The sequence below is a fragment of the Prionailurus viverrinus genome, chromosome X, assembly GCF_022837055.1.
Source record: "Prionailurus viverrinus isolate Anna chromosome X, UM_Priviv_1.0, whole genome shotgun sequence".
In the NCBI taxonomy this organism is placed as follows: Eukaryota; Metazoa; Chordata; class Mammalia; order Carnivora; family Felidae; genus Prionailurus; species Prionailurus viverrinus.
Genome location: NC_062579.1, coordinates 95267122 through 95289712, shown reverse-complemented (window position 1 = coordinate 95289712; position 22591 = coordinate 95267122). Strand labels below are relative to the sequence as shown.

Below are 22591 nucleotides of genomic sequence, written 5' to 3'. Positions count from 1 at the left end.
TATATTAAGGCCTTATTATACCCGGAGGTATATGGGGTACCCAGTAAGTGTTTACTAAATGAATTGATGAAATAATTCCACATGTATTTATTGAGTGCTTATCATGCATTGGGAAATGTAAGAGAGAGAGAAAAGATTGAGACCTAGCTCCTGCCTTCATCACCTTATAATATGGTAGAGATAATAATGCATATGTAATAAAAAGCTGCAATAACAGCCATAATACATGTGTAAACAGAGCTCTGTAAGAGCACAAAAGAAGGTAACACCATCCCTGCTTTGGAGCATCATGGACCATGGACTGTTACCTAAAGATGGTGTCATTCAAGCTGCAAGTTGAAGGATCATTTGGGCAGTCAGAGGTAGGCTGTGGGAAAGGCACTGAAGGACAGGAAAACATGATGTAGCTCCAGATGCATGAAAAGGAAGGGGATTCCAGGACAGGGCTAGTAGTCAGATGTGTCTGTAGCAAAGGATGCAAATAGCAAAATAATGAAAGCTGAAGTCAGAAATGTAACGATTGTGGTTTGGTTAGGAAGAGTTTAGATTTCTACGCTAAGGATTTGGGATGTTCATGAGCTTTGAAAAACTCTGAAATATTTTTGCACACAATGTGGGACCCGAGCTGTGCTTTGTCCAGAGAAGAGAAACCAATGTGTTAAGGGTAAACAAACCATGGAATGGCTTGTAATATGATGAACACTTGAAGGACTCAGAGATGGTTAGAAGAGGAACAACTTTGAGATCAAAGAGCTATTTTCAATTGTCCAAGAGGCTGACCAGTGGAAGAGAGAGTGTATCAACTTTTGGACAGAAATAAAACAGATTGGTGAAAGAAGAAGCCAGCAGATTTCAGTTCAAATCAACACATTACTTTCTAATATGGCCAAATAAAAACAGAATTGGAATTGACTGATTTTGTGAAGCAATAGATAAACTTTGGGGAAAATATCAGAAAAGTAGGAGGCTTGTATGTCAAAGTGAGGGGTTGAACCAAACGAATTTTACAGTTTTCCCGATTCCTAAGGTTCTTTTATTCTAGCTTATAGTTAGTTGTGGGGTGTTTAAAGAGAGAACAGAGCATTTGAGAAACCAATAGCAAGGCTTCTGTGAGACTCAAGACAAAAGATGATGAAGGACCTGATAAGTGTATTGGAAACAGAAGTAGTCATACTTGCCAACACAGAGCACTTATCTATGCCCAGCAGTGTTGTAAACACTTGACACATATTGACTCGTTTGAGCCTTACAACCCCATTGTATAGATGGGAAGCCAAAGCATGAAAAAATTTAGTTACTTGCCCATGTTCACATAGTGAATCCATGGCTCAGCAAGTATTCTAGCCCAAGAAATCAGGCTTCAGAGTCCAGACTCCCAAACTACTATGCTCTACTGGCTCTCTAGAGAGAGAGAAATAGAAGTGCAACTGAAAACAGAAGGCCTGGCCAGAGCATCAGGGGAAAAGAAGATGAAAACATAATGTGAAGGTTCCTAGTTTTGGAAACCAGGAACATTATCATGGTCTTAACAAAAAATAATGAAGTCAAGGTAAGAAACTGGACTGTGAGTAGAAATTTAAAGGTAGGTTATAAATTTAGGTTATATAAATTTATATAGGTATATAAATTTAGGTTATAAATTTAAAGGTAGGTTATACAGAGTTTAGGGTGCTGGGGACCTAGCCAGGTAGAACTATGTAGCATTATATTTGTGAAATTGAGAGTAATCCAAAGACTGTAACTGTCTAAATACAGCTAAATTAATGCCCTGCCTACTCCTAGCTTTCCTGCGCTGCAGTGCAACCTCACTGGAGTGTTGGTATTGTGGGACAAGGATAGACGTGAAGTCAACTTCTTTATTCCATTATTAATCCTTAGAAGACAGCTTTTAGGACACATATAAAATATGTCTCTTAAGGTTCACATGACACTAATAACCATAGAGCCTTTTAAACATTCTAATGTTTGCCGTAGAGTAAAATTATAAATTTTAAAACCTAAATGTATTAAGTGACACTAAGTTGTGTATTCAAATGATGTATAAGGACATTTGTATGCCTTTGTCTTCCTCATGCTGAGGATTTTGTTGACTCTGGATTCTTTACATTTCTTCTTTCCTCGTCCTATTTATTTATAGGGGTAAAAATAAGCTGTAGGTATGCGGTCTGCTGGGCAATGATGGCAGCTTTGTAAATACGTATGCAGCCCTTCCCCAGGTCTTAGAAAGCTGCTTTCCATGCCTCTGTAATGCCTTGAACACTCCTGCATTAAGGATGCAGGAGCCTATCATAGTTACACAGGTTGCCTCATGACAGCCGGCATTGTCTCTCTGGTGGACTGCAATTAGATTTCATGTTTTAAAACCTGGGATCCCTTCGCAACAGTGTTGAATGGGGGGAAAAACAGCTCTGTAAGGCCTTTTAAATTCAGAATAAATCAATCAGTCTACACGAAGTGTCCTGCCACCAAACAGCTTTGGCTTCACCATTGAAGTATGCTTTCAGATGTATTTGGGGGCTTGAATGTGTCTCTGAACATCTCTCAGTCCATTGTAGAGCTTCAAGGAACAGGAACCTTTCTATGCTACATTGGGAGTCTTATTGCCTTAGCAAAACACCATGCAAGAGTTTTAGATGTGCATCAGGGGGTTAATAAAATTCATTTGGAGGAGAAAAGAGGTAATGTCAACATTTTTTCAAAAAGGGGAAATAGGTCTAATATCATCAGAGAAAGGAGAGAAAATTCTCCCCAGTGCAATTTTAACATTATGTCAAATCATGCCAAAAAGAGTGCAAACCTTTATGAAGAATCGCTTTCTAACTTTACAATAAATACTTCTTAAGTAGCCACTCTGAGCCAGGACATAGAAATAATTGTTCCAGTAGTAGTTGTCTATAGTTTTATAAGTGAGAACACTGTTTTATTGAGGCAAATGATGTGAGTTTGGTACCCTGATGAACCAGTTAGGCCTGCCCTTGTAGGTGGTCAGACTGCGAATTGGTAGCAAGGATGATGAAAAAGTCTTAGTAAAAAGCTGTGGATACATCACACAAACTTTCCCACTGCTGAACACTCAGTCCAGAGCACATGGCCTACCACTAATGATAGGTTGGGATTTCCCAAGGTTCTTACTTTCTCCTTAAGGTAATGTTTTATTCTGACAAATCTGGTACCCACTGAGTCAACTAAAAAGCATTTGTGAAACTAGTATCTAGATTTCGACATTCTTTGGCAATGGAAAATACTATTGGATAGGCAAGTGCGTTCGGTTCATAATCAAAGGATTGAGACACAGTCTTGCATTCCCTAGCCATGAATGGGTAGAGGTTCACCCCAGCCTCAATGCTTCCAGCTTCTGATCACTGAGATAGGCAAAATATGACTCTAGACTTATGGGAGAATATTTTATTTGGCCAACAAGGAAACCAAATTTATTCCAGAGGAAGAGTCTAGATGTTGAAAAAAAGACCAGTTATTTTGTTGACTTTAAAAGTTGTAATTCAGGCATGATTTCTTTCTGTCTTACTGAGTTTTTCAGATTTACCAAAGAACAGTTCACCATTTTATAAAGGAAATCTAAAGCCATGTGATAACCATAATCTATGAAACATTAAGCTGAAAGTGAATCCAACTCTTGATCTTTGAATACTAGCTTCTTTCACATTTTTGTTCTTATCCATCAAGCATTTGAGAACCATCTCAAGATTTTTTATAGGCTGGAGTGTGTTATTGTTGTTGATACTGCTGCTTATATGTTGCTATTTTTACAGAAAGAGCAAGCTGACATTTTGTAATCTCTTCAATCAGATTGTTGTTCGAATGTAAGATAGTGTTAAGAGATTACTAACATATATTGAAGCCCATTGTAATGCTGGGGCCAAGGGACAAGTTTTATGCTTATGTCATAGGTTTTCTGTAACTGAAGAAAGATTCACCATTAACACCTCACACACACATACACACACACACACACACACACACACACACACACACACACACACAATGTAATATATAGCCTGTGGTAAAACCAAATCTTTGTCATAGCAAGGTACTTGTAAAGATCACATGTATGTGGTATTGACGTTAACTCTATGCAGTAAAATAAATGGATTAACAACTAATATTTTCCCAATTGCTTTTCAGAGAAATAGAGGCCAAAAAAGTGTGTGTGCATTATGTGTGTGCCTGCATTCATGAGCATGTGTTCTATGAAGTCAATAGTTATATATGTAGTCTCACTCTTAAGTAGAATGTCTACCACTGCGGAATGAAAGGAGCTGAAAGTAGTAAAATAAAAATGATTCAAATATTTGAAAAAACAATACCAAAGTACACAGACTTTTGTTCTTGATAATATTTCTTATTTGTGGTTGATTCACTTTTGTGATTCATTTTTGTGAAGAACCTGTAAAAACTTTTCAACCCTTTAAGCTGTGTGAGTTCATGCTGCTCACACTTACCAAATCAGCTTACTTTTCCCCTTACTCTTCCTTCCCACACTATTCACAAAAAACAGTGAGAAAATCTTCATAATTTCCCCCTAAAATGTTATATTATAGTCTAACAAAATGAAAGGTTTCTATTTCTTTAGGATCATTAATTCCCAATTCTTGATTTTCCTTATGCTCCCAGCTTGATTTCCTTTGATCTTTAACTGATTCTACTAGATGCTGGACAAGTAGACACATAATAATTCCTTAAATTTTATGAATTTTTACATCAAAGGTGTCCTTTCCTTGTTTAAAATGTCACATTGTGTTATTGAAAAATATCACACAAGTATATTTTTTAGAAGCAATAGATATCCAGATTTAATATTCTGGGGTGCTCAATATTATCATTGTCATTATCATCTGGCACAGCCAGAGTGCCAAGAATAACAGAATTTACTTTACTGGGAACTTTTGTCTGAAAAGTAAATCTCAGAGAAATAGTTCTGAGGGAGGCTGTGAAGGATTTACTATTTAATCAAATTGTTCTTTGTCAGCATGCAACAAAGAAGTGTTCCTAGTTGTATCTTAGTTCAATTTATACAAGTGCTGTTCATTGTTGACATGCATAAAGAAACTTATTAAAAATGAAATGTCTCAATAGAACTTTAAAGTGTCTGCCTGTATTTTTCATGTTCTTTTCCAATACATTTGCACAGAAGAATGTTTATATTTTAGCATTCTTTTGTCATATTTTGTAGCCTGTAATGTTAATGTATTTTCAACTAGATAAGAAATATTACACATAGAATAGAACTACTCGTGACACAAATATATTAGAGCAAATATTATTTCCATCATGTTTATAAATTATACAATTGCCAACATCTGTTTTCTGTTAGTTCTTGCCCCACACCTACCCCACTGCTGATTATAAAAAAATTGGGATTGAAAGACATCTTAGAATCGGTCCAGAAACTCCATTTACAACTGGATACAGTCGCAGGGATGTTGATGCAGTTCAAAGTGAGGAATGCTTATTGTTTAAGATCTGCTTCTCCATTTGTAGTAATTTATTTCTTAGAGGATTCCTGTACTCATGAGGATATTGCTTCCCACCTGGATACTTGCAGCGCTGAAACGATAAATCAGATTAGTGGTTGTGGCTCGTATCCATGGAGGGCTTTGTGTTGAGGAGTGCAAGTCCTATCTCCACGAATTTATTCAATAGAGCAGTCCCTAAAGAAAGTTCTTTCTCACTGGTTCCTTATATTCTTTCATAAATTATTATTAAATATTTCAGGGGTGTAAAAATAACATAATGAACAACTGTAAACCTACAACGTACCTGTAGAAATTAACAAATACAAATGAAGTCCCCATGTATCCTTTTGTGGTCCCATTCCTCTCCCTTCCCTGAAGTGGAAATGACAAGCCTGAATTTAATCATCCTTGTACATATTTGGGGGGATATAAATAGGTACATACCTATAAAATAGGTATGTACCTATTTATAAATAGGTACATACCTATAAAAAATTTTTTTCTCCATGTGTTTAAATTTCATATAAATAACTTGTTTTCTTCCTTCATCATTATGTTTAAAAGGTTTATCCATATTGAGGCAGGTACCTCTACTTCATTCAAATTAACTTCTGTGGTTTATACACTGTATGAATGCAGCAAAATTTGTCCATTTTCCTATTGATGCACATTTAAGTTAGGACACACACATATCAATGAATATGCTTCTTCAAAATGTTCTTGGGTATTCTTAGCCCTTTATGTTCCATATAGATTTTAGGATCAGTTTTTCAAACTCTATGAAAAATGTTGGGATAGTACCTGGAATTACACTGAACTTACAGAACTGATAGAGGAAAATTGACATCCTAATGATATTGAAGTTTGTGGGCCATGAACACAGTATATCTCTCCACTGATTGAGTCTTTGTATATTTCTTCAATTAAAAAACTTTTAAAATCTCTGTATTTTATTTTATTTTTAAGTTTTTATTTTAATGCCAGTTAGCTAACAGAGAGTCTTGCATTAGCTTCAAGTGTACAATATAGTGATTCAACACTTCCATACAACACCCAGTGCTCATCACAAGTGCACTCCTTAATCCCCATCGTTTGTTTAACCCAACCTCCCACCTCCTTCCCCTCTGGTAACTATCAGTTTGTTCCCTATAGTTAAGCGTCTGTTTCTTAGTTTGTCTCTGTCTCTTTTTTTCCCTTTGTGCATTTGTTTTGTTTCTTAAATCTCACATATGAGTGACATCATATGGTAATTATTGAATGGCATTTGTCTTTTTCTGACTGATTTCGCTTAGCATTATACTGTCTAACTCCATCCATGTCATTGCAAATGGCAAGAGTTCATTATTTTCCATGGATAAATAATATTCCCGAGTGTGTGTGTGTGTGTGTGTGTGTGTTTTGGAATAGTTTGATAAGAATAAGTGTTAATTCTTCTTTAAATGTTTGGTAGAATTCGCCTGTAAAGCCATTTGGCCCTGGACTTTTGTTTGTTGCGAGTTTTTTTATTACTGATTCCATTTCTTTGCTGGTTATCAGTCTGTTCAAATTTTCTATTTATTCCAGGTTCAGTTTTGGGAGTTTATATGTTTCTAGGAATTTATCCATTTCTTCTAGGTTGTCCAATTTGTTGGCATACAGTTTTTCATAATATTCTCATAATCGTTTGTAGTTCTGTGATGTTGGTTATTTTTCCTCTCTCATTTGTAATTTTACTTATTTGACTCCTTTCTCTTTTTTCTTTGTAAGTCTGGCTACAAGTTTATCAGTTTTATTAGTTTTTTCAAACAACCAGCTCCTGGTTGCATAGATCTGTTCTATTGAGATTTTTCTAGTTTCTATATCACTTATTTCTGCTCTAATATTTATTTATTTCCTTCCTTCAGCTGGTTTTAGGTTTTGTTTATTCTTTTTCTAGCTCCTTTAGGTGTAAGGTTAAGCTGTTTATTTGGGATTTTTCTTGCTTCTTGCGGTAGACCTGTATTACAGGTATTGCTGTAAACTTCCCTCTTAGAACCACTTTTGTTGCTTCCCAAAGGTTGTGTTTTTGTTTTCATTAGTTTACATGTACTTTTTTATTTCTTCTTCTATTTCCTGGTCAACCCATTCATTGTTGAGTAGCATGCTATTTAACCTCTATGTATTTGTGGTCTTTCCAGATTTTTTCTTGTGGTTGACTTCTAGTTTCATAGCATTGTGGTCAGAAAAGATGCATGATATGAATTCAATCTTACTGAATTTGTTGAGGCTGGTTTTGTAGGCTAATAGGTGATCTACTCTGGAGAGTGTTCCATGTGCACTTGAAAAGAATGTGTATTCTGTTGTTTTGGGATGGAATGTTCTGAATATATCTCTTAAATACATCTGGTCCAGTGTGTCATTCAAAGCCATTGTTTCCTTGTTGATTTTCTGTTTAGATGGTCTGCCCATTGATGTAGGTGGGGTGTTAAAGTACCCTACTATTATTGTATTAGTATTGGTTAGTTCCTTTATGTTTGTTATTAACTGTTTTATATATTTTGGTTCTTCTATGTTGGGTGCATATACATGTACAATTGTTGTACATCTTCTTTTTGGTGTTCTCCCCTTTATTTTTATATAGTGTCCTTCTTTGGCTCCTGTTGTAGTCTTTGTTTTAAAGTCTATTTGTTGTAATATAAGTAGTGCTACTCCAGATTTCTTTTCATATCCATTTGCTTGATAAATGTTTCTCCATCTCCACACTTTCAATCCGCAGGTTTCTTTATGTCTGACATGAGTCTCTTGTAGGCAGTGTATATATGGGTCTTATTTCTTTTTATCCATTCTGTCACCCTGTGAATTTTGATTGGAGGCTTTAGTCCATTTACATTCAAAGTAATTACTGATAGATATGTGTTTATTGCCATTTTATTACTTATTTTGTGATTATTTCTGAAAGTTTTCTATGATCCTCTCTCGTCTCTCTTTCATATTTTGCTTATTTTCTTTAGTGATATATTTGGATTTCTTTTTCTTTATTCTTTGCATAGTTATTAGTGGTTTTAAAATATTTATTTATTTTGAGAGAGAGAGAGAGAAGAGAAAGCACAAGTGGGGAAGGGGCAGAGAGAGAAGGAAAGAGGGAATCTCAAGCAGGCTCCACACTGCCAGTGCAGAATCTGATGCAGGGCTCAATTCCATGAGTGGTGATATGATCTGAGCTGAAATCAAGAGTCAGATGCTTAACTGACTGAGCCACCCCGGTGCCTCAGTGGTTCTTGATTTTTGGTTACCATTAGGTTTGAATATAACCTCTTTTGCATATAGCAGCCTATGTTAAGTTGATGGTCATTCTCATTCAAACCATTGTTTACTACTCTCCTCCTCATGTTTTCAGCATATGTTGTCATATTTTATATCCTTTTATGTTGTGAGTTCATTGACTGATTTTTTTTTTACAGATATACTCATTTTTACTGAGTTTGTGTTGCCTGCCTTTATACTGTCACTTTTGGTCTCTCTTTTCCACTCAAAGAATCCCCTTAAATATTTCTTGCAAGGCTGATTTAGTGTTCATGAACTCCTTTAGTTTTTGTTTGTCTAGGAAACATCTTTCCTTCTATTCTGAAGGATAGCCTTGCTTCATAGACTATTCTTGGCTGCAGATTTTTCCCATTCAGTACATTGAATATATCATGCCACTACCTTCTGGCTTGCCAAGTTTCTACTGAGAAATCTCCTGCTAGCCTTATGGGCTTTCCCTTGTAAGTTGCTGACTTCCTTTGTCTTGCGGCTTTTAATACTTTTTCTTTATCACTATATTTTGCAAATTCAATTACAATATATCTCGGTGTGGGTCTGCTTTTGTTGATTTTGATGGGAGTTCTCTGTGCTTCCTGGGTCTGGATGTCTGGTTCTTTCCCCAGATTGGGAAGTTTCAGCTATTATTTCTTCACATAAATTTTCTGCCTACTTTTCTCTCTCTTCTTTTTCTACAACTCCTATAATAAGAATGGTGTTATGTTTGATAGAGTCACTGAGTTCCCTAAGTTTATTCTCATTTTATGTAATTCCTTTTTCTTTCTTTTGTTCAGCTTAATTTCTTTCCATTATTCTCTCTTGTAAGTCACCAATTAATTCCTCTCTTCCCCAATCCTGCTGTTTATATCATTAAGTGTGCTTCTCAGTTTATTGAGTCTTTGTCTTTGCTATGTATTAAGGGTCTCACTCATGTCTTCCACTCTTTTCTCGAGTCCAGTGAGTGTCCTTATGATCATTCCTTTAAATTCTCTATCAGGCATGTTACTTATATCTGTTTCATTTAGATATCTGGGCATTGCCTTGTCCTGTTATTTCATTTGGAATAGATTGATCTTTCTCCTCATTTTGTCTGCCTCTCTGTGTCTGTTTCTGTGTGTTAAGAAAGCCAGCTGTGTCTTCTGCTCTTGAAAGTAGTGACTTTATGAAAAGGTGGTCTGGAGTCCCTGCAGTGCAGTGTGCCCTGTTCACCAGAACCTGGTACTTCAGGAGAATATCCTCTGTGTGTTGCTTATGCCCTGATGTTGTGTCTAAGTCACTTTTCCTTTCAGTGCAGTCCTCTTGCCTGACTCTCTGCTGTTGTGAGCTTTCAGGCCAGCTCTGAGGGGACACATCCACCTGGAAACTTGCGAGTGGGCTGACAATGCTAGCAAAATTTGCATTGGGCCACTAGTACTATCTGGGATATGCCAGATCCCATAAAATGCTGCAGTGGCTGGAGGCTGTGTGCTGGGGCAGCCAGGGGCACAGTGCAGTGACTTAGCATGGCATGAGGCAGCAGTTGTGCACCCAGCATCTGGCTGCAGCTTGCATGGGTGCCTAGGCATGCATGGCTGTGTACTGCACTGCAGCTATGCAAGTGTTCACACAGCTTTATTGAAATTTGCCCTGAGTCCTGAGCTGAGGCTACAAGTATCTGTGCAACCCTACTTCCCACAGGTGGCTCTGTGTTTATGCTGGAGTGCAAGGGAGGGAAATGGCACCTGCCAGCCCCCTCATTTTCAAAGAAGTCCCTCAACACTCTCTGAAATCAGTATGAATGGATCTGTCTCCCATTTGCCCCTGGCATTGTGTAAACTGCCATTTTTAATTTGCCTCTCTGCACAGGCTGCTGTCTCTTTAAGGGTGGTGAGCCAGCTATCACTAGCCCTCACAGCTAGCCCAGTGCTAAGTCAGCTAACTTTTAAAGCTCCAGGCTCCCAAGTCCCACGGATTATACAAACTAACCGAATTCAACCCCTCTGGTTTTCAAAGCCAAACCTTATGGGAATTAGTCTTCCCCATGCGACCCCCTCTGGTGTGAGGGCCCATTTCTCTGCCCTTTCTCCACACACAGCTCAGTCCCTCCTGTGGGCAGCCTCCCTCTACCTTTCTGAACTTCCTAACCTTTCAGATACAGCTTCTTCCATATGTTTAATTGTGGTTTTTGTTCTGCCAGTCTTCAGATCACTCTCTGATTCATTGACTTGGATGTGGATGATATCTAGTTGTAAATGTGGTACGGATGGGCTCAGGGTCCTCCTACTCTGTCATCTTCCCAAGCTCCTCAAAAAGTTTTTAAAATCTTATGTAAAAGAATGTTGAACTTTTTTGGCTAGATTTATTATTGTAAGTAAAGTTTTTCTTAAAAAAATGTTCTTATTTGGCTTTGATATATAGACATGATGTTGATCTTTTTTTGTGTTGATTTTTTATCTAACAACCTTGCTATCCTCTCTTCTAATTTTCATAGTTTACCTATACATTCTATTTTGTCTCTTCCTTTTCAGGCTACACATTTTATATTTTTGGTTGCCTTATCACGCTAGCTATCTCTAGTACAACATTGAATTAGAAGCAGTAGTTAATCGTAGCACTTCTGACTTTAAGACTAATATCTCTATTATTTTATTACTAAGTGTGATAATTACTTTAAGATTTTGGTAAATAACTTTTATCGTATTAAGTAAGTTCCCTTCTAGTCCTGTTTTGCTAAGAGATTCTATCATAAATAGGAACTAAGTTTTATATAATGTTCTTCCTGTATATAATATAATAATATTTCTTTAATCCATTATGAAATGAACTTAAAGTGAAATGGATTAATTTAATGATGAATTACATGAATACATTTTTTTTTATTTTTTTAATGTTTATTTTTGAGGGAGAGAGAGAGAGACAGAGCATGAGTGGGGGAGGAGCCGAGAGAGAGAGAGACACATACACACACACAGAATCAGAAGCAGGCTCCAGGCTCAGAGCTGTCAGCACAGAGCCCGACACCAGGCTCGAACTCACCAACTGTGAGATCATGACCTGAGCCGAAGTTGGACGCTTAACCGAGGCACCCAGGTGCCCCAACATGAATACATTTTCAAAAGTTAAACCATCCTAGCATTCATGCCTACTTGGTTGTAATTTTTGTATTTGTGTGTGTGTGTGTGTGTGTGTGTGTGTGTGTGTGTGTGCGTTCGTGCATGCATGCATGCTGGTTTGATTTCCAGATCTTTTACTGGAGTTTGCAGCCATGTTTATAAGCGAGAATGGCCTATAAAAAAAAAGTCCCTTCTTTTCTTTTTTTTCAACGTTTATTTATTTTTGGGACAGAGAGAGACAGAGCATGAATGGGGGAGGGGCAGAGAGAGAGGGAGACACAGAATCGGAAACAGGCTCCAGGCTCTGAGCCATCAGCCCAGAGCCCGACGCGGGGCTCGAACTCACGGACAGTGAGATCGTGACCTGGCTGAAGTCGGACGCTTAACCGACTGCGCCACCCAGGCGCCCCAAGTCCCTTCTTTTCTTACCCCATTTCGGAACTAGATTATATTAGTCTTACAAAATCATTCAGGAAGACTTCTCTATTTTCCTGTTCTCTGTTATTGCTTAAAGTAGAGAATATCTGTTCCTTGGAAGTTTGGCAAAATACACCTACAAAATCATGTAGGCCATTTTCAGTGTCATTAATGTATATTCAGACTTTCTAAGTCCATTTTGTTTTCTTGAAAAATGTGTACTTCATCTAGGTTTCAAACTTACTGGCATAAAGGTTTTCATAGCACTCTTCTTTATTGTTATTTTTTAATCTTTAGTGTTTATTTGTATAATTTCTTATTTTCCTTGCTTTCTCTTGCCAGAGGGCTCTCTTTTTTATTATTCATGCCAAAGACACAGATTTTGGTTTTGTTGATATTTTCTATTGTTTCTTTGTTTCTGGTTTCGTTAACTTCTGCTCTTACCTTTACTGCTTCCTTCCTTCTACTTATATGCAGTCCTTTTTCTGAGTTTTTTGAGTTGAACACTTTGTTCATTAATTTTCAATTGTTCCTTTCTATTAAATGTATGTAAGGCTGTAAATTTCCTTTAAGTAACTGTCTAAGCTGCATCCCACAAGTTTTTATAAATAGTATACTTTCATTGTTATTGAGTTCCTAATTTCCAATATATTTTTTTATGTAATCCATGAATTATTTTAAAGTGTGTTTTTAAAGAACAGTTTTCTGTGGGCTTTTCTTTTTTCTTTTTGTTTATTGATTTCTAACTTTAGTACATTTTGCTGAGACATCATGATCTGTATGATGTAAAATCTTTGCCATTTATTGAGCCTTGCCTTGTGAACTACTATTTGTCAGTTTTGTAGGTATTCTGTATGTGCTTGAAAAGAATATGCATCACATAATCATAGCTTTGAGGTTCCATATATATCCAGTATATTAAAGTTGTTAATTGTACTATACAGATTTTCTACATCCTCACTAATTTTTTATCTTCTTATTACTGATTGTGAAATTTTTAGTTCATTATCATTCTGTCAAGCTTTTGTTTTATCTATCTAGAAGCCATATTTTCTTCTATGGTCTGGATTGTTAGATCTCCCTGGTGAATTATTCCTTTTATCATTACATAATGACTCTCTTTATCCATAATAATGCTTTATACCCTGAAATATATTTCATCTGATAATGTTATAGCTATACCAAGTTTCTCTGGACAGTAATTTCCTAGAATGCTTTTTTCCTTTTATTCCTAAATTTGTATTAGTATGTTTCAGCATATCTCTTATTAACAGAAAGAACGTAACTATAATTTCTTTTCCACTCAATTCCAGAGTCTCTCTCTTTTCAATTTCAGGCTCACTTTGTTTTTATTTACTGGGATTACTGACATGTTTGGATTTATAGCCCAAAATCTTCTTTTCTGCCTTCTATTTATAATATTTATTTTTTCTATGTCTTTTCCCTCTTTTCTACTTTTTCTTTGATTGAGCTATCTTCATTCTTTTTCCACCTCTTCTGGTTAGGAAGTTGTATATACTGTTTCTGTTCTTTTGGGCATTACAACTAATTTCTTTACATTTTATTAAAATATAACACATATACAGAAAAGTACAAAAGTCATAAGTGTACAGCCTAGTGAATTATCTAGGTATGAAACACCTGTTAACTACCACCCAAGTGAAAATATAGGATACTATCCCTAGAAGCTTCCTTTGTGCCCCTCCCCAATTATTACCTCCTCCTAACTTTCCTCCCCAAGGTAACTGTCCTGACTTTTAATACTTGCCTGCTTTCCATAAATGTTATTAATGGAATCTTATAGTACATATGATTTTGCATTTCATTTCTTTCACTCAACAGTATTTTTAGAGGGATTCATCTATATTATGGCACATTGCTATAGATCATCCATTTTCACATCGATACACTATCTTTTGCAAAGATACTACAGTTATATCTTCTATTGTTGATGGATCTTTAAAGCATTTCCATTTTTTGCCTAGTACATATAATTCTATGAACACTTTTATACCTATCTTTCGGTGAATATTTGCTTTCTTGCACTTTTGTGGAGTAAATAGTGAGAAGTGGAATCACTGAGCCACAGGGTATACATATATCAAACTTAGCAGATAATGTCAAAGAGTTTTCCAAAGTGGTTGTACCAATTTACACAATCCCATTTAGTATATGAGACTTTTTCTTACTTCACATTGTCATCAACACTTATTACTGACAGTCTTTTAGATTTGAACCATTCTTGTGGGTGTGCAGTGATATTTCATTGTTATTTGATTTTGTATCTCTTTGATAAGTGATGATGCCAAGTATGTTTTCATATACTTTTGTAGATTTGGATATCCTCTTTTATAAAATACCTCTTCAGGTCTCTTGCTCATTTTTGTATTGAATTATGTGTCTTGTTATTATTGATTTGAAGAAATTCTTTGTATATCCTGGATACAAGCTGTTTTTCAGTTATACGTGCTGTGAATATATTCTACCACTTATAGCATTTTTGCTTTTTTCTTTTTTTTAATGTTTATTTCTGAGACAGAGAGAGAGAGCATGAGTGGGGGAGGGGCAGAGAGGGAGACACAGAATCAGAAGCAGGCTCCAGGCTCTGAGCTGTCAGCACAGAGCCCGACGCGGGGCTCAAACTTACAAACCTTGAGATCATGACCTGAGCTGAAGTCAGTCGTTCAACCGACTGAGCCACCCAGGCGCCCCTCGCATATTAATTCTAATAATTTATCTATATAGATTATTTTTGTAGTTTGTATGCACACAGTCATCCTATCTTTGAATGATGATGGCTATATTTACTCCTCTTCAGTTTTTATCATTTTTTTCTCTTTCTTACATTATTACACTGGCTAGGGCCTCTAAAATTATCTTGTATAGAAGTGATGATCATAGGCATCTTTTCTCAGTCTCAGTAATAGAAAAATTTTCAACATCTCACTATTAAATGTGATGTTTGCTGTGGGTTTTTTGTAGCTAATCTTTATCAGATTAAAGTTCCTCTTAGTCTTAGTTTGCTATAAGTCTTTATCATGAATAGATGTTTAGTATTTTACCAAATACTTATATATCTATTTAGATGATCATATGATTTTTTTCTTTTATTCCATATATGTGATGAATTACATTGATTTCAGATGTTAACGTAATCATGTATTCTTAGAATAAGCAAAAATTGGTCATTATATTACTTCATGTTATGTAATGCTAGATTTGTTGTGTTAGTATTTGTTTAAGATTTTTGCATTCAGGGGGGCCTGGGTGGCTCAGTCGGTTAAGCGTCCAACTTCGGCTCAGGTCATGATCTCATGGTTCATGGGTTCGAGCCCTGTGTCGGACGTTGGGCTGTGTGCCGACAGCTCAGAGCCTGGAGCCTGCTTCAGATTCTGTGTCTCCTTCTCTTTCTGCCACTCCCCTGCTCATGCTCTGTCTCTCTCTGTCTCTCAAAAATAAATAAAGGTTAAAAAAAATTGTTTTAAAAAAAGATTTTTGCATTCATATGAGTGAGATTGGCCTATATTTTTTTCCTATAATATCCTTGTAAGAATTTTATATCAAGGTTATGCTGGCCTTATAACTCATATGGTGGTGTTTCCTCTATTCTTTGGAAATGGTTATTCAAGACTGGCACCTTTTGTTCCTTAAAAAAGTTTGGTATATTTACAAGTGAAGTCATCTGAGCCTGTGATTTTCTTTGTGGGAATATTTTTCATTGTGGATTCAGGTTCTTTATAGAAGCTATTCAGTTTCCTTTTGTGTGTATGTTTGTTATTGTAAGTTGTGTTTGCTAGGAATTTGTCCATTTCATTGAAATTTTCAAATGTATTGAAAAGTTGTTTTTAATATTCTTTTATAATGTTTTATGTTTATATAGTCAGTAGCAATCCCATCTTTTTCATTCATGATATTGGTTATTTGGGTCTTCTGTATTTTCTTCTTGATCAGTCCCTATCAGAAGTTTATCAGGGTTTTTTGGGCTATGCAAATTTTCAAGTATTGGCTTTCTGTTTGTTCCTATTTAATTAATTTCAGCTCTTATAATTACCATTTTCTGTCTTCTACGTTCCTTGAGTTTACTTTGCTTTTTTTTTTCTAACTTCTTAGAATGGATGCATGGGTCATTGTTTTCTGCTGGTTTTCCTTTCTACCTTATGGGTTTTCCTATATGCATGGATTGAGTTATACAAATCTTGGGATGTGCATTCTATTTTCATTCATTTCAAAGTATTTTCTACTTTCCATGATGATTTCTCTTTTTTGTTGTTGTTCCATCATTTTTTCAGAGGGATATTTTGTAATTTCCAAATGTATGTGCATTTTATAGTTATCTTTTTTGTTTGTATTTTGATTTCAAGTCTTAATCCACAGTGGGCAAAAAACATGCTATAAATAATTGCAGAACTTTGAAATACATTGAGACTTGCTTTATAGCCCAGCATGTGGTCAATATTTGTAAATGTTCCGTGAGCACTTGAAAATTATTTGCATCTTTTAGTCATTTATGACAGTGCTCTATATGTGGCAATTAGATCAGATTTGTTAATCATGCTACTCAGATATTTCATATCCTTTCTTATTTGTTGTCTGCTTGTTCTATCATCAGTTCATGAGAAAGGGGGTCGTTAAAGTCCCTCACTATGATTATAAATTTGTTTTTTTCTCTTTTTTGTTCATTCAATTATGGTGCATATATTTGGCTGGATATTATCTTCAGTATTAGAAATTTCTTAGCCATTATGTAGTCAAATATTTTTTTCTGCACTCATGAGACTGACAAAAGCTCTACTCAGTTTCTGAGTCTTCCAGCTGCCCCAACCAGAATTGACAGCTACTTCTAGAGGAAAAGCATCCATAAATGTCAGACCCACCTCTCTCGGTTTTCTTTTTTTCCTGGACTGTAGCCCAGTAATAATTTACTCTTTTGTGAACCCCAATAATGTGTAACAGGTTTTTAAATATATTTTGTCTAGATTTTCCGGTTCACATCAGGAAAGAATAGTAAAAATTACCTAGGTCACAGTTACTAGAAACAATTCCACCTTTAAATATTTATATATATACTCGACAGAGTATCTTACTTCATTCCTGAATAGTACAAAGTTTTGGAAATATTTCACTCAGGGACACCTATTGCACATATTATTATTATTATTATTATTATTATGTAGTATTTTATTTCAATATTGCTTTCTAACTCCAAAATTTAGTAGGAGGAGGAGTATAGTTAATGCTTTTTTTGCCATCGCTCTGGGTGATTGGATAGTTTATTAGTCGCCATCTCACTGAGATTGCATCCCTTCAAGGGTCCCTGCTTTCTGCAGGAGTTTTAGTCCAACTCCCCATCTTAATGAGCCAAAAACCTCATCTCTTTTTCCTCTGTGGAAGTAAATACCCAAGCCCCTAGTTGTTACTGGGTATAATAACCACTCAAAGCTGCCAGAAGATTGACTTATACGCCGACTTCTTTGGCTGTTAGCACCCTCTTTGCTTCTGACATTTGATAATTCTATTTTATTGTGAGCCAAGACATGTAATTTTTTTTAAATTACTACATTATCGTCAACATCTCTAAGGTTTATATTGAGATGATTTAAGGATAGCCTAATCTGCCATTTTGCTGATACTATTCATCTAGTCCTCTTACTTTTCAGGAAATCACCAGAATGGTATATTTTTCTATGCCTAAAATGTATAGTTATATAAAACAATGTATACAAAATATTTGCCTCTTACTGTTTCTGTTAGCTCTGACTTGATTGGCTTTGACCAGTTTAGCTCCCTAATCTTAGAAAGGCCCTTTCAGTTCTTCCTTGGGGGAGGCCATTAAAGGAGCATAATTACAATCTCAGATTCACTACAAGAACTGAAATTATGAATCCAAGTTATCAGTTAGAGATTCAGAACCAAAATATGGAGAGTAGGTGCTATTTCTAGATCAACCTACTTGAATTACCATTTATTAGGCAACCCTCCCCTTTTTGTATTTTCTGGATTCTATACTTTTCTTACAATCTGGTGATCCCACACACAGTTTTCCATCCACTCTTCTACCCATGCAAATCTGACTTTACCGGCCGCTACTTAATCAGTATAGCTCTTCCTAAAGCCACCAACTTCCGTATTGAAAAATTCAGTGGCACTTCTCTGCCTAAATCTCACTTGACTTCTCAGTAATAGTATACTGCTAGCTACTCTCTTCTTGAAAAAAGGTCCTCTTTTGGCTTTAGTTAGGCCACAATCTCCTGGGTTTCCTCCTATCGCTCACTACCTACCTCTCCTTGCCGGTCTCCTTTTGATGGCTCCTCTTTTTATAACCTTATCTTTTAATCATGAGATACCTTAGGGCTCATTTCAGGAGTTGTCTCTCTTCCCTCCTTGGGGATATCATCTAGTCCCATGCCTTTACATACCACCTTTGTGCTAATGATTGCCAATTTCATATCTCCAGCCCTGCCTGGCCTGTCAAGTTCGCTTGGCTGTCTATACATTATCTCAAGGTTAATGTTTGATCTTCTATCCTTATTCTTCCCTTAACCTTTCCCATTTCAGTAATGGCAGCAGTATCCACCTACTTGTTTAAGCCAAAACTTTCATTTTTCCCTTTCCTTCAATTCCCATATCTAGTCTTGAGGAACTTCTATGGGTTCTACCTCCAAAATATGTCTCAAATCTGTCCAATAACCATGTGAGATGTAATTATTACTTCCATTGTGTAGTAAAACGAGCAGAGATTAAGAGAACATGTTAGCAATTTTCCTAAGGGTACAAACCTTTAAGCAGAGGAATCCTTACCTCATGTCCACTATTCTTTCTATCATACTTTGACCCACAGAGAATACTTGTGAATGAATTAGTAAACAAGTTGATTTATAGAGTAATAAAATCTATAGCCATGGGTTTATCAGAAGAATATTCTCACCTACTGAAAAATAACTACTATCTGTAGAGTCGAAAATTTTGTTACATAGAAAGAGCCTTGTTATAGGTAATATAGGGTAATACTGATACCATCACTTGTCATTACCTCTTAATACATAAAACCAGTTTCAGAATTTGAGATTATGAAAGATAGATCACTTGGGTTCCAGAACACTCTCTGTTTCTTTCAAGGGTATATGGCCAATTGTACCCAAAACCTGTTGTGTTACTTCCATCGCATTTTTTCCATAGGCTTTTATCCCCGATTTCCTCCTCCAGCAAGGGTATTCGGTCAAGAAAAAGGTTTGCCAAACTTTTATTTTAGCTTCTCTACTGTCATGACTTTATTAATATTCAGCATTTCTCAAAAACAAGTCAAGGGGACGAGGAGAGAACCTCAGCAGAGCCGTATACAACTTGATTATATTGGCCAAATTATGAATGACATTTCAAGATAAGACTATATTTTAATCAACCAGGGTTCATTTTAAATGCTTAAAATAAATGCAGTTATTGTTTATATGTTCAGGGAAACCAGTTGATTACCATCACTGGCAGCTTTACCTTTTGTGTATTATAAATTTTATTAGAAAAGCTCTTTCTTTCCAATTGTAGAACCTCTCTTTCTGAATGAAATTAGAGCACTATTTTACCATGTGTGCGTGTGTTTTCCTCAGTGATTGCTTGTAGCATCATAAAATCCTTGTAACATTATTTGTGATCTTAATGAATTTTTAGTGAAACCCACTTGACATTTGTTTGGCATTGACTTCATTTCTAAGCCTTGAATGCCATTATCATTTTATGGACTTTTCAAAATCAATTTGACTTCAGGTTTATTTTATACTTAGAGACTTAACTATCTTTTTTATAGAGTTCCTTGCACAGTCACTCAAATGCTAGAGGTCTTTGTGACTTTTTTTTGAATTTTTTAATGTTTATCTTTGAGAGAGAGAGACACACACACACACAGAGTATGAGTGGGGGAGGGGCAGAGAGAGAGGGAGACACAGAATCCGAAGCAGGCTCCAGGCTCCGAGCTGTCAGCACAGAGCCCGACATGGGGCTCGAACTCACAAACCATGAGATCATGACCTGAGCCGAGCTCAAATGACTGAGCCACCCAGGTGCCCCGTGACATTTAGTTTATATATTTAAAATATAAATGTAGAGTGGGATTTTTGGTAATTCTAATGTCTTTTGGGAAGAGTAGACTCTGGTTTTAATACAATATGTAAATGTATCTTCCTTGAATCTCCCACAGAGCTCTGTACCATGGAGTGTGGTAGCCACGGAGTCTGCTCAAGGGGAATTTGCCAGTGTGAAGAAGGCTGGGTAGGACCCACATGTGAAGAACGCTCCTGTCATTCTCACTGTGCTGAGCATGGCCAGTGCAAAGATGGAAAATGTGAGTGTAGCCCTGGATGGGAGGGCGACCACTGCACCATTGGTAAGTACCGCCATAATGCACAAAAGTAAATTGTATTAACTGAAGAAGGAAAAGCAGTTTAGTGATCAGTCACCAGGCTTTTCATAGAACTTGAGGTTGGAGGTGAGAAAGGGGAGGAGGGAGAGCCACAAGTTTGAAAGGTTGGTTAACTGGGAGTTTTCCTGGTTTCCCATTACTTCAGTATTCCTTAGAGTTTCTGTTTTCTAGTGCTTTGAGTTACTCAAATGAAAGATGATACATTGGAATAAAGTGTCATTAGTTAATAAGAGAAGTGCTTTTGTTGTGGACGTAACATTCACTGCCCATTTTTCCTTTTGAAAAGTATAGGTTGTTTCAGTTGAAAGCACTTAGAGGCAATTTCATTAAATGGGACTGCTTTAACAGGGGCCATTCGATATCATTAGGAGCTGTCTTTAATGTATATGAGGAAGACATTCCTGACCTACCATCAACAGAACATCTGTGTTGCACTGTTTATCGGGTGGCGTAGAACCTTTGGGCCGAGGCATCCACCCTCTCCCATCCCTTGTCACCAATTGCACTGATGTTCAGGATGGTGCCTGGGAGAACAGTCTGTGGGTGTGAGAAAGCCTATGTAACAAATCTATCACGTGGTCTTCACATTATAAAAAATAGCAATAATAACTAAAGTTTCAGTTTGAAAGCACTTTTATTTTTTTTTTCAAGAAAAAAATCAAAGTCCTTGGCATGTATGTGTATCTGCCACAAAGGCCTCCTGCACGTACAGACGGACCGATACGACTCCCATTGTTCAGCTAAGGAAAGTGGGTCACTGAGTGTTCCGGTGGCATTCCACGAGCACACAGAAAATTCATGCAGAGCAAAGGCCTGGATACCCAATTCACTGTTTGTGGGCTTTTCCTACCCCACCGCCCCCCCCCACCCCGCCCCAGGCTGTAACACAGCTTTCATTTTTAGGTGAAAGTATTTTGTTATAATGGTTGGAAACTGCCAGAGTAATGTATAATATATATAACACATAATCTTAATAAACTGCATTACTACTCTACTGAAGGTACAGTAAGTCTTGTTCTGTGACTGTGGAAAATATTGTAGATTCATTAAAAAGGTGGTGAGGGGTGAGATTCTGATGCAGCTTAAGTAATTACATTCCTGCTCTACAGTAAGTTTATTGCCTTCACGTAAGAGGATTTAAATATTGTGATGATTACCGAAGGTGGTTACTCCAGAACTCCCTTCTCAAGATATTACTAATAAGAAGTTCAAGCTAGTGCTTTTTTCACGAAAGTTATTACTGAAATGTAAAAATGCAGCTCTCATACTTTTAATGAAATGTGACACTTTTTTTTAGGAAACCTCATAGAGTTTGTTGCAGAAAAGCCATTAATATCTTTCCCACAGAAAATATTATTCACAAACTACACAGGCCCATGTACCAACTTGTGAGCTGTAGGCATTTCGGCAGTTCACAGTTTGCTGTTCCACTCCCAGGCAACAGATGGCAAACCATTAATACATGTTGTATAGCTGTGGTCTCCCGGAAATTCATTCAATCGCTCTTTTCCTCCCCCTTTCAGCTCACTACTTAGATGCTGTCCGAGGTAAGATTTTTCTCACTCATTTTATAACTGAAAAATACCATGAACAGAAAATATGCATGTGGTAAAGGCAGGGTGGGTGGGGTTTTGTGTTGGTTGGTTGGTTGGTTGGCTGGCTGGTTGGTTGGGTTTGTGTATTTACTTTTGGCAGGCTTCCTGAAGTGTGATAGTGTCAGGTACCTGCTCTAATAGTCGGACTGAAAAGTAATTTGTTTTTCTAACGTCAAAGAGCTGTCTTTTGCCATTGGGTATAATAGATTGAAAAGCAGTTTTAAGAACTATTTTTCCTTGGCTTTCTATGGAGTTTGGTGCATGTGTGTGTGTGTGCATATGTCTTTGTGTACAACACAGGTAATTAGTTATAATGAACTAGGTTTGGATAGACAGCTGAACATT

General features: G+C 36.6%; 1 protein-coding gene across 3 annotated transcripts in view; it reads left to right on the top strand.

Moving 5' to 3' along the window:
* TENM1 (teneurin transmembrane protein 1) overlaps positions 1-22591 on the top strand; it is a 550900-nt gene that overhangs the window by 353377 nt on the left and 174932 nt on the right. For all 3 annotated transcript variants that reach the window (XM_047844103.1, XM_047844102.1, XM_047844101.1), the window contains exons 12-13: positions 20430-20615; positions 22175-22198. In XM_047844103.1, coding sequence (XP_047700059.1) covers positions 20430-20615; positions 22175-22198 — 210 coding nt within the window. The remainder of the gene's footprint in view (positions 1-20429; positions 20616-22174; positions 22199-22591) is intronic.